Source organism: Hypanus sabinus, chromosome 22 (assembly GCF_030144855.1).
Source record: "Hypanus sabinus isolate sHypSab1 chromosome 22, sHypSab1.hap1, whole genome shotgun sequence".
In the NCBI taxonomy this organism is placed as follows: domain Eukaryota; kingdom Metazoa; phylum Chordata; class Chondrichthyes; order Myliobatiformes; family Dasyatidae; genus Hypanus; species Hypanus sabinus.
The window spans coordinates 18,608,539-18,623,235 of record NC_082727.1 but is presented as its reverse complement, the minus strand read 5'-3'; the positions used below and the strand labels follow the sequence as shown (position 1 = coordinate 18,623,235).

General features: G+C 50.1%; 1 protein-coding gene across 4 annotated transcripts in view; it reads left to right on the top strand.

Annotated features, from left to right (window-relative positions):
- Positions 1-14,189, top strand: part of LOC132379392 (LIM domain-binding protein 1) — a 94,743-nt gene extending 80,554 nt beyond the window's left edge. For 3 of the 4 annotated variants that reach the window (XM_059947184.1, XM_059947188.1, XM_059947187.1), the window contains exons 8-11: positions 7,634-7,717; positions 8,412-8,535; positions 9,105-9,253; positions 11,486-14,189. In XM_059947184.1, the coding sequence (XP_059803167.1) occupies positions 7,634-7,717; positions 8,412-8,535; positions 9,105-9,253; positions 11,486-11,716 (588 nt within the window). In that variant the 3' untranslated portion in view covers positions 11,717-14,189. The remainder of the gene's footprint in view (positions 1-7,633; positions 7,718-8,411; positions 8,536-9,104; positions 9,254-11,485) is intronic. The other variant, XM_059947186.1, reaches the window with a different exon arrangement.
- Positions 14,190-14,697: the final 508 nt, after the last annotated feature.

The following is a 14,697-nucleotide window of genomic DNA, read 5'->3' as shown; positions in this document are numbered from 1 at the left end:
CAGGTTACCATACTCTTTTTGGGCATCGGTATAATTGAAGCCTGCTTGAAGCAGGTGAGTACCACTCACTGCTGAAGCGAGAGGTTAAAGATCTCAGTGAACACATCAGCCCTCTCATCAGCACAGATCTTTAGTACTTGGCCTGGTACCCCATCTGCGCCAGATGCTTTTTGTGGGTTTGCCGTTCTGAAGGCAGCTTGCATGTCAGTTTCGGAACTGAAATCATAGGATCATCAGAATATGGGAGTTTGTGATGGTTCCTCCATGTTTTGACGGTCAAAACCAGCATAGAAGTGAAGCCCTACTGTCTCCAGTGTCGCTTGATTTAACTTTATAAGAGGTGATAGTATTGAAGTCTTCAACTCTTGAGCATCCTTCATTGATTCAAGTTTAGTCCAGAATTACCACTGAGATGGCTTTCTGGAGATTGTACCTGGATCTCTTGTAAGATTCTTGGTCACCAGATTTGAACGCTTCTGATCTGGCTCTCAGTACATTTCAGGTCTTATGTTTCATCCAGGGCTTCTGGTTGGGGAAGACTCTGAATAATTTTGTGGGGACACACTCATCTACAGCTGTTTTAAAAGGTCCATTACAACCATGGTGTATTCACCCAGATGCACAGATGAGTCCTTGAACACGGCCCGGTCCATCGACTTGAAGTAATCCCATAGCCATTCCTCTGCCTCCCTCGACCGCCCTTTGTTGTCCTAATCTCTGGCACTTTTCCCTTTAGCCTCTACCTGTGTGCAGGTAGGGAAGGACAGTCAAATGATCAGATTTCCCAAAATGCATTGTGACCATGGAATGGCAGGCATCCCTGACCTTAGTACATTAGGACTTCTAGTGCTACAGGTTATGTGCTGATAGTAACTGGACAGGTTTTCTTCAAACAAGCCTGGTTGAAGTCTCCGACGATGATATGAAATGCATTGGGATGGACTGTTTCTTGTATATTACAACTACTGAGAAAAAAGTGTTACAGCTGCTGAGAAAGAACAGTGCAGGCAGAGAAGAAAGCATACGATCCTAGCAAGGTAGATTGTGAGATCAGGAGTCCATCCTGTTATACTACGGAACCACTCAGTAGTCCTTTCACTGTGGAGTAACAGCTATCCTTGACCATTAGGCCATTCAGACCATTGAGTCTGCTCCACCATTTCATGACTGATTAATTTCCCTCAACCCCATTTTCTTGCCTTCTCCCCAATACCTTTCACACCCTGACTAATCAAGAACCTATCAGTTTCCGCCTTAAATACACCCAATGACCTGTCTTCCGCAGCCGCTTATGGGAACGAATCCCACGGGCTTACCATCCTTTAGTTAAAGAAATTCCTCCTCATCGAAATGAATGTCCCTCTATTTTGAGGCAGTGTCCTCTAGTCCTAGACTCCCCCACCCCCACCCCAGAAAACATTCAAGCACCCTACTCACATCAACTTTGTCTAGGCCTTTCAGCATTCGATAGGTTTCAATCTCCCCTCACTTTGCTAAATTCCAGAGAGTACAGATCTAGAACCATTAATTGCTGCTCATATAACCATTTCATTCCCAGAATCATTCTTGTGAACCTCCTCTGAACCCTCTCCAATGTCAACACACCCTTTCTTAAATAAGGGCCCCAAACTTCTCATATTACTCGCAAGTGAGGCTTCAGCAGTGCCTTGTACAACCTCAGTATTACATCCTTGCTTCTATATTCAAGTCCTCTTGAAATGACTGCTAATATTGGTTTCACCTTCCTCCTCACTGATTCAACTTGCAAATTAACCTTTAGGGAATCCCGCACAAGGATTCCCAAATCACTTGGCACCTCGTTTTTTTTTAAAGTTTCTCCCCGGTTAGAAAATAGTCTATGCTTTCATTTCTTCTACCAAAGTGCAAGACCATACACTGTATTCCAACTGCTAGCTCTTTGCCCATTCTTATAATATGTCTAAGTCCTCTGCAGCCTCTCTACTACTTCAACTCTACCTGTCCCTTAACCTATCTTAGTTTCATCCACAAACTTGGCTACAAAGCCATTAATTTCATCCAAATCATTGACGTACAATGTAAATAGAAGCAGTCCCAACGAAGACCCCTGTGGAACACCACTTGTCACTGGCAGCCACCTGAAAAGATCCTCTATTCCCTCTCTTTGCCTCCTGCCAATCACAAAATACTCTATCCATGCCAGTTCTTTCTTGTAATATCCTGCACTCTTATCTTGCTAAGCAGCTTCGTGTGGCACCTTATCAAAGATCTTCTGTAAATCCAAGTACACAACATCCAGCGATTCTCTTTTGTCTATCCTGCTTGTTATTTCTTCAAAGAATTCCAACAGATAACGTCAGGCTGTCTTATAATTTTGTTTCTTCTGACTCCCTCCCTTGAAGAGCAGGATGACATTTGCAATTTTCCAGTCCTCTAGAAGTATACCAGACTCTCTTCATTCTTGAAAAATCATTATTGCTGCCTCCACAATCTCTTCAGCCACGTCTTTTAGAACTCTGGGGTGTAGTCCATCTGGACCAGTGGACTTAGCGACCTTCAGACCTTTCAGTTTCCAAAGTACCAACTCCCTAGTAATTGCAACAGTACTCACTTCTGGCTTACGCTAGTGTCTTCCACACTAAGGACCGATGCAAAATACTTAATCAGTTTGTCCACCCTTTCTTTCTTCCTTGTTGCTATCTCTCCAGCATAATTTTCTAGTGGCCCAATGCCTACGCTCGCCTCTCTTTTACTCTCTTTTACTCTCTATATAGTGCCTATATAAAGTATTCACCCCCCCCCCCCCCCAAAATAATCTCTGCTGCGGCCAATTGGTTTTAGAAGTCACAGAATTAGTTAAATGGAGATCTGTTTTTGGAGAACTGTGCAGTCAAGGTGTTTCAATTGATTGTAGTAAAGATACCTGTGTCTGGAAGGTCCAACTGCTGGAGAGTCAGTATCCTGGCAAAAGCCACACCATGAAGACAAAAGAACACTCCAAGCAACTCTGCAAAAAGGTTATTGAAAAGCACAAGTCAGGAGATGGATACAAGAAAGTTTCCAAGTCACTGAATGTCCTTTGGAGTACAGTTAAGTCAATCATCAAGAAATGGAAAGAATATGGCACAGCTGTACGTCTGCCTGGAGCAGGCCATCCTCAAAAATTGAGTGACCGTGCAAGAAGGGAACTAGTGGGGGAGGCCCTGAAGAGACCTATGACAACTCTGGAGGAGTTACAAGCTTCAGTGGCCGAGATGGGAGAGAATGCGCATACAACAACTGTTGACCAGGTTCTTCATCAGTCACAGCTTCATGGGAGAGTGGCAAAGAGAAGGTCACTGTTGGAAACAAAAAACTCACATGAATCTCGGCCAGAGTTTACCAGAATGCATGAGGGAGACCCTGAAATCAACTGGAAGAAGGTCTATGGCCTGTTTAAACCAAATTCAGGTGAAACACCACATATTATCAAAAATATACCATCCCTACCATGAAGCATGGCAGTGGCTTTGCTGCCACAGGCCCTGAAGGCTTGTGAAGGTAGAGCATTAAATAAATGCAGCAAAATACAGGGAAATCCTGGAGAAAACCTGATGCAGTCTGCAAGAGAACTGCAACTTGGGAGAAGATTTGTTTTCCAGCAAGACAATGACCCCAAGCATAAAGCCAAAGCTACACAGGAATGGCTTAAAAACAACAAGTAACCTGGAGTGGCCAAGTCAGAGTCCAGACCTCAATCCAATGGAGAATTCGTGCTGGACTTGAAAAGGGTTGTTCACTCATGATCCCCGTGCAATCTGACAGAGCTTGAGCAGTTTTGTGAAGAAGAATGAGGAAAAATTGCAGTGTCCAGATATGCAAAGCTGATAGAGACTTACCCACACAGACTTAAGGCTGTAATTACTGCCAAAGGTGCATCTACTAAATACTGACTTGAAAGGGTGAGTAATTATGTTATCAACTATTTTGTGTTTAATAATTGTAATACATTTTAGACCAATTTGTAGAAATTTGTTTTCACTTTGACACGAAAGTCTTTTCTGTTGATCAGTGTCAAAAAAGCCGGCTTAAATCCACTGTGATTTAATGTTGTAAAACAATAAAACATGAAAACTTCCAAAGGGGTTGAGTACTTTTTATAGGCACTATATCTGAAAATAACTTTTGGTATCATTTTTTGACATTATTGGTTGGCTTAACTTCCTATTTTATCATTACCACTCCTTATGGGTTTTAAGGTGCCTTCTGCTGATTTTTGAAAAAATTCTCAATCTTCTAACTTCTTACTAATTTTTGCTCTATTATGTGCCCTCTCTTTTGCTTTTATGTTGGTTTTGACTTCCCTTGTCAGCCACGACTGCATCAATTTGCCTTTTTTGAATCCTTCCTCCTCTTCGGGATGTATCTATTCTGCACCTTCAGAAACTCAAGACATTGCTGCTCTGCCATCATCCTTGCTGCCGACCCCACCCAAACAACTTTGGCTGGCTGCTCCCATATGCCTCTGTAATTCCCTGTTCTCCACTGTAATAATGATACATCTGACTTTATCTTCTCCCTTCGCAGGGTGAGATCTATCATATTGTGATCACTGTTTTCTAAGGGTTCCGTTACCTTCAGCCCCTAATCAAATCCGGTTTATTACACAGGATCCAGAGTTCCTGAATTTCTGATCCCCTAGTGGGCTCAACGAAAAGTTGCTCCATAAAGCCGTTTGGAGACATTCCACAAATTCCCTCTTGGGATCCAGCATCAACTTGATTTTCCCAATTTATCAGCATATTAAAATCCCCTATGACTTGCCTTTTTGACCTGCTTTTCCTGTCTCCCGCTGTAAAATGTAGACCACTTTCGGCTGCTTCTCAAATGCCCATGAATAACTCCTTACCCCATGGGTAAGTTTCTTAACTCTACCCACAAGAATTCTGCATCTTCTGAACTTGTGTCTCTTCTTTCTAAAGGTTTGATTTCATTTTTACCAAGAGAGCTACTGCTGCTTCTCTGCCTTATCCGCCTGTCCTTTCTATAGATTATGTAAGCTGCCAACTAGAATCGTCTTCCAGCCGTAACCCCGTGAAACCCACAGCATCATACCTACCAATCTCTAACTGCTCTACAAGATCATCTGCTTTATTTTGTACACTGTGTGAATTCAAATACAACACTTCCAGTCCTGTATTTATCACCCATTTCAGTTTTGTCCCCCATTTACACTGCAACCCATCCAACTGACTGCAATTTTGCCCTGACATCTGCCTGTCCTTCCTGGCATTCTCACTATACGCCACCTCTGCTTGTAAGCCAACATCCCTTTCCTCAGCCCTGTCACTCTGGTTCCCACCCCCCTGCCTAACTAGTGTAAACCCTCCCCGACAGCTCTAGCAAACCTGCCCGCAAGGTTATTGGTACCCCTCAGGTCCAGGTGTAGCCCATATCTTTTGTGCTGGTTTTACCTTTCCCAGAAGGATCCCAATGATCCATAAATCTGAAACTGTCCCCTGCCAAATCATCCTGTTCTTACCCTTACTGGTGCCTGGCACAAGACAGGAATCCAGCGATTGATACCCTGCCTGGTAGTTTGTGCCTTTGGGGTTTTGTATCTTTTGCTTGATGACACAGAAGTGGGTGGGGGTCTTTGATTACATTGGCTGCTTTGCTGAGGCAGGGACCAAGTCTAGACGGAGTCCATGTTGGGGAGACTTGTTCCTGTGATGTGCTGAGTTGCAGTCCCAAGCAGAGGGCAGTTAGCATACCAAGCTGTGATCTCTCCAGGATGGTGCATTAATAAAAGTTGCCAGATGTCTTGAGGAAGTAGAGGGGTGTTGGTGGCCATGGTCTTTGAGTTGAACACTGACAGACTATTCACATGAAGGCTTTGAAGAGGTGCAGAAGTGAATTGAGCTGAGTGAGAAGGGACTTCAGTTGCACGGGTGTGTGGGGGATGCGCGGATTATTGGAACAGAGAACATGGTGGACCCACGTGTCTGTTGTTTAGCCCGTTGCTGTTGTGCTTCATCTCGCATTGTTGGAGCTGCTTCTTGCTCCCCCTTTTTCTGACCTTTGCCCTGGGCTACAGCCCGAGGGGTGACCCACACTCGGTGTTCGAGGGTCGGACTGCGTCAGAGTGAGGGCCAGGGCACATGAGATGTTTTGCTTCAGCCACACCTAAACGCTGGTACTTTTCCTCACTCACAGGAAGGTGCAAATTCTGAAGTTGAAGCGGTTTCAGATCAGATTGCTCCCTGACAGCAGCGAACCAATTTCCTTTTTAAGTTGTACTGAACTATGATGAGTGCTTAACTAAAATCTTTAAATGACCTCAAATCTCCTTACTAGCCTTCCTCTTTGAATTTCCCAGCTTCACAGCCTGAATTTTAAGGTTCCTTCTATTTTACAAATCAGCAAATCTTTTACAAAGTATATTTATTGTGTAGGGTTGGGGGGGGGGGGGAGTGGTTGCTTCACTGGAAAAAGGTGTTTGCTTCCTTGCTTTCCAAAAAAAGCTGAATTTAGCTCCTTGAATCTTTCTTCCAACTTTTCCTCCAAGACGGGATTCATTCTCCTCTGTGGAATTCTGTTCTGTAAACTTACAGAATTCAGTGAGGAAGAAGAGTTTTAATTTGGTCGGTAGAGGTTCACCACCACTGAAAGAATGTTTACTTCTTTCATCTCTGTAAACTTGTATGTAATTTTATTTAAAGTGGTAAATACTCAGCAATGAAACATAAGGTTTTCGCAGATGAGTATTATGTTTCTGATTTTGCGGTAATACTTCTGAAACTCTGGAGGAAAACATAAATGTAGGTTTCGTTCTGTTTTTGGGGGGGGGGGTAGTCACATGTCTGACCACAAAAACAAAACAAATTAAGATACAGGAAGAGATCAGAAGCTGACGAAAGTACTACATGTCTCTCTGCAAACCCCACTCTCCACAACTCATTGGTGTAGTCGCAAAAGCAAAATAATGCAGCTGCTGGAAGTCTTAAAATAGCCTCACCGCGTAAGGCAGTACCGGGGGTGGGGAGGGGGAAGGGTTTCATCTGGAGATGACGCTGTCTAGAAGGTTCTTGGGAAGTCAACATTGAGGCACAAATCTTATGGTTACCACTGTTTTATTAGCTGGTCATCATGGTACAGGTCAGCCTGCTCCGGCAAATGAGGCAGAAGTGACAAAGGAGCCTGAGCACATGGTCTCCCTTTATCCTGAAAACCAGTCTGGATCAGTTTGGGTACGAAACTAGTGAATAGGCAGAGAGTCACAGTTCGGCTCTGCGGACAAGCAAGTTGAAGAAGTATAGAACAACATATAAGGATGCTGAAGGAACACAGCAAAGGCAGCATCTGTGGAGGGGGAATAAATGAACAAATGTTTCAGGCCAAGGCCCTTCATCAAGCATCTGCCGAATCTGTTGTGTTTTTAAGCATAGCTGCTGATTTTGTGCCTGAGTGAGCTGGAGAGTCAGACGTTATCCACAAGGAGTACACGCAGATGGAGAGCTCCCTTCTCTCCAGTGGCTCTTGGGGGCCAGAACTCCATGTCTCCCAACTATCCCCAGATCGCCCCCTCCGCGTCGTCGGGTGACCTACCATTTGATGTGAACTCGGCCGAGCCTCATCCTCTCCCTCACTGACACAGGATGTGTGTTTCCCACAGTCCCAGGATCCACAGATGTTGGACCAGCTCTCAAAGAACATCTCACGGTGTGGCCTCTCCAACTCGACCTTGAACTACCTCCGGGTAAGGGCACTTTGCACACCGTTTCCAAACCCACCAGTAACACAGAGGTGTGGGTAGCAGCTGAGAGCTGGGAAACGGGTGGGCATTCACAGTTTGTCCATTGCAGAGAAATCAAAGCTCACCTACCCTGCACAGTACTAAAGGAGGGGTGTTACTCAGGGAGGGTCACACCACGGGAGGGGCGGTGCCTGGGAGGGTCACAATATGGGAGAGGTGGTCCTGGAGGAGGGTCACAATATGGGAGGATCAGCCCTGGGGGAGAGTAATGAGGGAGGGATGGAACTGACTGTCCCCTTGTGCCAAGTCCGTACTCCTCACAGGGGAAATGTTGTCTCAGCACCATTCGAACCTTTAAAGACTGTAAAACTGTACAAGAGCAGAAGAGGCGCTGTGACCCATGATATTGTTTTAAACAGATTAAACTAGTAGTGAGATGGCTATTATTTTTTCTAAACTGCAAACAGTTTAGGCTCAACCTATCTTTCTAAGACTACACTTTCATCCTAGTATTCAGTGGTTTACAGTTATTCAAAGACGGGAGGTGGTATTTATGGTCTACTGTCGTGGCTGTTCCATGGAGGGGGAGGTGATGCACAAGTTTCTGGGTACTAAAAATGTGTAACTGTCTTTTCTCTTGTCCTGATTCTGCCCGTTGCTCCTGTTTCCCAACCCCCCGCCCCTCCCCACTGATCAGCTGTGTGTTATTCTGGAACCGATGCAGGAGTTGATGTCCAGGCACAAAACCTACAGCCTGAGCCCCAGGGACTGCCTCAAGACGTGCCTGTTTCAGAAGTGGCAGCGGATGGTGGCCCCACCAGGTGCGTACATGTTTCAGGAGGCTCCGACACCAAGCAGAAAGCGGTCGGGCTCAGATTTGCCACGGGGAGGTAACAAATGCCGCAAGGAAGGTTCTGCTTGGCCCTCGAACCAGTCCCCCCCCATGGCCAGTCCAATTCCAGAGAAGAGCAGAGGCCCCTCTCCAGCATGCAGGCGAAGGAACTCCAGTGTTGGAGGGGGAAGGGGTGGGTGTGGCAGAACTCCCTCCCATCAGTGGTTTGGGAGGGGGTCCCTCACGACAGAGGACACGGTAAAGAGATCTCTTCTGCCAGCCAGGCATGGTGGCGCAAGTGGAGATCCCTCACGGCCAGCAGTGGTGAGGGGTGATAACGCATGGCCGGGAATGGTCTTGGGAGATCCTTCATGGCCGATCTGGGTATGATCCTGTCCAGCCCCTGTTGCACGAGTCTGAGGGCTAGACCCCTCGTGGATGGGGCAGGAGGGTCTGGACAGATCCCTCACGGTGGGGTGGATCCCTCTCAGCCACGCGGGTGTGTGGGGTGGGCATGTTTGTGGCGATGCTGACCGTCCTGATGCCTTCTCCCCTCAGCCGAGCCGGCCCGGCAGGCCCCGAGCAAGCGGAGGAAGCGGAAGATGTCGGGCGGCAGTACCATCAGCAGCGGCACCAACTCCAACACCAACAGCAGCAGCAAGAAGAAGAGCCCAGGCGGCAGCTTCGCCCTCTCCAGTCAGGTACCTGTAAGCATCCACGCCTCTTCCATCTTCAGCCTCGCGGCGTGCGGGGACCGGGGGAAGGGGAGAGACACACCGGTGGGATGGCCTGGGCCGTCGTCCCTCTGGGATCCCCGATCTGGGTCAGTGGGGAGTGGGCAGGGCCGTGCGTCCTGATGCTGAGGTGGGGGACGTAACAGGTGTGGGGAGTGAGAGCAGAGCAGCGGACATTCGGCCGGGAGCTCAGTCTCGCTCGGTGAAGTCACGGCGACCGGGGCCTTGGCTCCACTTTGCAGCCCGTGTCCCAGAACCTTCGGCACCAGTGACAGGGCCACGTTAACAAACTGTTGTGTGTCTGCTTCCGTGGCCGTATCTGTACACGCTGCCTTGCGTGTGCTTGAACATGTGTGTGCTGGTGCAAACATGGCTGTGTGTGTATGTATATATGCACTGCTGTCCCTACCTCTCCTCCCCTCATCCACCCACCACAACACCCCCTCCCTTCCCACTCCCCCTCCTACCCACGCACTCCCCCCTCCTCCCCTCCCCACCACCACCCCTCCCCCTCTCACCAATCCCCCAGCCACTTCTCCTCCCCCAACCACTCACCCTCCCACCACCACTACTCCCACTCCCCTCCTACCCACACACTCCCACCACCCCTCCCCTCCCCACCACCACCCCTCCCCTCCCCACCACCACCCCGCCCCTCCCCACCACCACCCCGCCCCTCCCCACCACCACCCCGCCCCTCTCACCAATCCCCCAGCCACTTCTCCTTCCCCAACCACTCACCCTCCCACCACCACCACTACTCCCACTCCCCCTCCTACCCACACACTCCCACCACCCCTCCCTCCATCACTTCCCTCACCCCCCACCCCAACCACTTCTCCTCCCACCCCCAACCATCACCACTCCCCCTCCTACCCACACACTCCCACCACCACCCCACTCCTCCCCTCCCCACCACTCCCCACTCCTCCCCTCCCCACCACTCCCCCCTCCTCCCCTCCCCACCACTCCCCCCTCCTCCCCTCCCCACACTCCCCCCTCCTCCCCTCCCCACACTCCCCCCTCCTCCCCTCCCACCACTCCCCCCTCCTCCCCTCCCACCACTCCCCTTTCCTCCCCTCCCCACCACTCCCCCTCCTCCCCTCCCCCTTACCAATCCCCCAGCCACTTCTCCTTCCCCAACCATTCACCCTCCCACCACCACCACTACTCCCACTCCCCCTCCTACCCATACACCCCCCCTCCTACCCATACACCCCCCTCCTACCCATACACCCCCCCTCCTAACCATACACCCCCCCTCCTACCCATACACCCCCCCTCCTACCCATACACCCCCCCTCCTACCCATACACCCCCCCTCCTACCCATACACCCCCCCTCCTACCCATACACCCCCCCTCCTACCCATACACCCCCCCTCCTACCCATACACCCCCCCCTCCTACCCATACACCCCCCTCCTACCCATACACCCCCCCTCCTACCCATACACCCCCCCTCCTACCCATACACCCCCCCTCCTACCCATACACCCCCCCTCCTACCCATACACCCCCCCTCCTACCCATACACCCCCCTCCTACCCATACACCCCCCCTCCTACCCATACACCCCCCCCTACCCATACACCCCCCCCTACCCATACACCCCCCCTCCTACCCATACACCCCCCCTCCTACCCATACACCCCCCCTCCTACCCATACACTCCCCCTCCTACCCATACACTCCCCCTCCTACCCATACACTCCCACCACCATCACTTCCCTCACCCATAACTCCCAACCCCCCACCCACTCCCAACCACCCACCCACTCCCAACCACCCACCCACTCCCAACCACCCACCCACTCCCAACCACCCACCCACTCCCACCATTCCCCCTCTCCCACCATTCCCCCTCTCCCACCAATCCCCCAGCCACTTCCACCATTCCCCCTCCCACCCACTACCACCATTCCCCCTCCCAGCCACTACCACCATTCCCCCTCCCAGCCACTACCACCATTCCCCCTCCCAGCCACTACCACCATTCCCCCTCCCAGCCACTACCACCATTCCCCCTCCCAGCCACTACCACCATTCCCCCTCCCAGCCACTACCACCATTCCCCCTCCCACCCACTACCACCATTCCCCCTCCCACCCACTACCACCATTCCCCCTCCACACACCCCCCAACCCCCTTCCCTCCCCACTATGGCCCCTTCCCTAAGTGAGCTGAGCCCCACTGTGTGTTGCAGGACGTGATGGTGGTGGGCGAGCCCACCCTGATGGGGGGCGAGTTTGGCGACGAGGACGAGCGCCTCATCACGCGCCTGGAGAACACCCAGTACGACGCCACCAATGGCATCGACGACGAGGACAGCTTCAACAACTCCCCGGCCCTGGGGGCCAACAGCCCTTGGAACAGCAAACCGCCATCCAGCCAGGAGAGCAAGTCCGAGAATCCCACCTCCCAGGCCTCCCAGTAAAGGTGAACCCCTGCGGCCAAGCACATTCCGAATCCCCCACTCAATCTACCTGTCCAAGTAGAGGTACCTGCAGGGTCAGACTGGAACGTGTACCCCCAACATCCCCATTCTCACATGGCATTAGCTGTGGATACGACACACGCTTGTTTCACTTCTAATCATTGCTTCAAATTTCTCTTCTAATTACAGAAAGTAAATTGCGTCTGAGGAGGGCTAAAGCTCCTCTTTCCCTCCCTCCTTCCCCCCCCCCCCCCCCAGTTTTGGAGTGGGCAAGGCCTTTAGGCCCTGATGGGGTGTTATCTGGTCTTGAAAGGATCTCAGTGGTGGAGATCTGCTGTCAAATGTGGAGTCCTGGAGGTTGTAGAGATATCCCACTTTATTGCCCCAAAGTGTTCACCAGAAGGGGGCAGAGGAGTCACCTGTACTGGGGTGAGTGGGTAATGGGCATCTGAATTCCCCCTGCTCCTGCAGAGGACAGGCTCAGCATTCAGCTCAGGGCAAAGGGTGGGCTGATTGCAAAGTGTTCCAGCAGATTATCAAACCCTTCCCATTCTGACTGCGCCGCACCCACCAACCATCCTCCTGCCTCCACAGATGCTGCTCGACCTGCTGGGTTTCCCGGGCAGTTCGCTCTTCCCACCCTTGCTTTTAGTGCAGATGCCCGTGTCTGTGGCGGGTATCAGAGTTTGACCTGTTGCTCTTTGCAATCTCCCAAAGTCTGGAATTGTGCACAGCGTGTGGGAGTGCTGCCCATGACCCCGGGGTGGAAGGGGAACTGGATCTGGTTGGGTTGGTTTTCCTATCTCCTTAGTCATACACTTGGCCCATCGAGTCTGTGCAGACCCAGTCCTCTCATTTCCTTACAACATTGTCTCCCCAGATTCCCATCAACTTGCCCAAGATTTCTAACTCTTCCCCACATACTAGGGGACAATTTACAGTGACCAGTCTAGCCCACCGACTCTGCTAGTCTTTGGGATGTGGGAGGAAATGGAGCTCTCGGCACTAAATATGTTATTATTCTGCCAAACAAGCTCACACTCCCCCCCCCCCCCCCCCCCCTCCACCTCAGTCATCTGGGACCACTGTGACCCCACTATTGGGAGGTGGAGATACCTATAGGAGGGTCAACCCCCCCCCCCCCCCGACCCAGCTCTGCAAGACTGCAAAGTCACACCATCTTGCATTGCCGTTGCAGTTGGTATATGTATTGAAGAAGAGCTGTGGCAGAACTCGCCCTTGTTAGTTCCAAGTTTAACTTTCACACACTCTACTTCACTGTTCTACCCCGTGTAACCGCAAAGAATCTTCAACCCTGCTGTCTGGTGTCCTGCCCTGTATCGAGCGCTGTTACAGTATTATTTACTGAGCCCACGGGTTCCAGTGATTTGAGATATTCTCACCTTTCAGATCCCACCACAGTCTTCCTCTCTCCTCTCTATCCCTCTGGCCCCGTCCAGTGAGGTTTAATCAGAACCGGCCTTGGGTTACCTAGCTCCTTCCCACATCTCTGCACCTCTTATTGTGGTCTTGACATCAGCCCTGAAACAGTGGCTCTGCCCTGAATGGCCCAGCCTTGTGAGCTCCAGAACTCCCTCCGTTACGCCTGTAGGATCTCCTGAAATTTGCAACTAGTACTGGGCAGCTTTGAGAGGTGGATCAGTGATGGGTTTTGTCTGAGCTTGTTCCTGTGGTGGACCTTCAGGGTCTTTCACTACGTTAAAGGCTCCACACAAACACAGGTGGCTTTGGGAGTAATATAGGAAAGCGTCTTCCCTATGGAATGATTGGACAGTGACCAATGAATTAACACCATATGTGGCCCAGCCCTGATTGTGTAGCCCGTGGGGGTTTCTCCTGCTCCCTGCTATGTTTCAGAGGAACAGCGACAGAGCAGATCACAAACTCAACCATCAGCCAGAAGCATCGCAAACACCACACCAGTGTCCTGACACTTAAATCCTAACATGTAATTTGCTGTCCATGATGTACCAGGCACAGTACACATGCATGCTGAGCCAAGGTGGGTTCAGCTTGTCTCTCGTTATAAGTACCTCTATATTAAAAGGATTCTTTTAACTACCTTCCAAATCTAACCCCTGGTACCTCTGTGAACAGAGAGCGTGAGACGGAGGCAAGGATTTCTTTGCTGCTGCTCACGATTTTCTAATTTGCTGTAAATCTGTAGAGAGAGAGAGAGAGAGAGAGACAGGAAGAATATAAGATGCACAGTGTCGTGTTTTATACAGCAAAAGAAATCCGGGAAAAATAAACTTTAATAAATGCGTTAGGAAGGTGGAATGCTGAACAATCCCCTCAGAATTGTTTGTAATGTTTTTTAATGTTAACTTGTGTAGGGGAACTGTGTTTATTTTGGTTTTGAAGCCTTGTTCTGTGTATCTCTGCTTGTATATTGAACGCTAGTATTTACCAATCTGTATTGCTGTCATTAAACATATAGTAAACCTTACAATGAATGCTTCCTGTACCTCGCTGGAGGGATTGGGGAAATGGTTGGTGAGGGAGCAAAGCATCTGAAGTGGCCGTGCCGCCAGTTTGTGAGGGAGATCTTCAGCAAGGTCTGGAAATGGGTGGGGATTAGTGTGGGGAGCATAAACACAGGAGATTCGGCAGATGCTGGAAATCCGGAACAACACACGTATGCGCGTGCACATACACACATCTCGGAAGGTCAGGCAGCATCTGTGGAGCAGAATGAACAGTTGAAGTTTTGAGCCGAGACCCTTCATCAGGACTGGGAAAGACGGGTTCAGAAGCCGGAATAGGAAGTGGGGAGGGAGGAGTACAAGATGGCAGGTGACAGGTGAGTTCAGGTGAGGAGGAAGGTGTGTGGGTGGGGGAAAGGGGGATGAGTGGAAAAGGTAAAGGATTGAAGAAGAGGGAATCTGACAGGGGATGACAGTGGTCTGTGGGAGAAAGGGAGGGAGGAGAAGAAAAGGGATGAGAGGGGAGCCAGAATG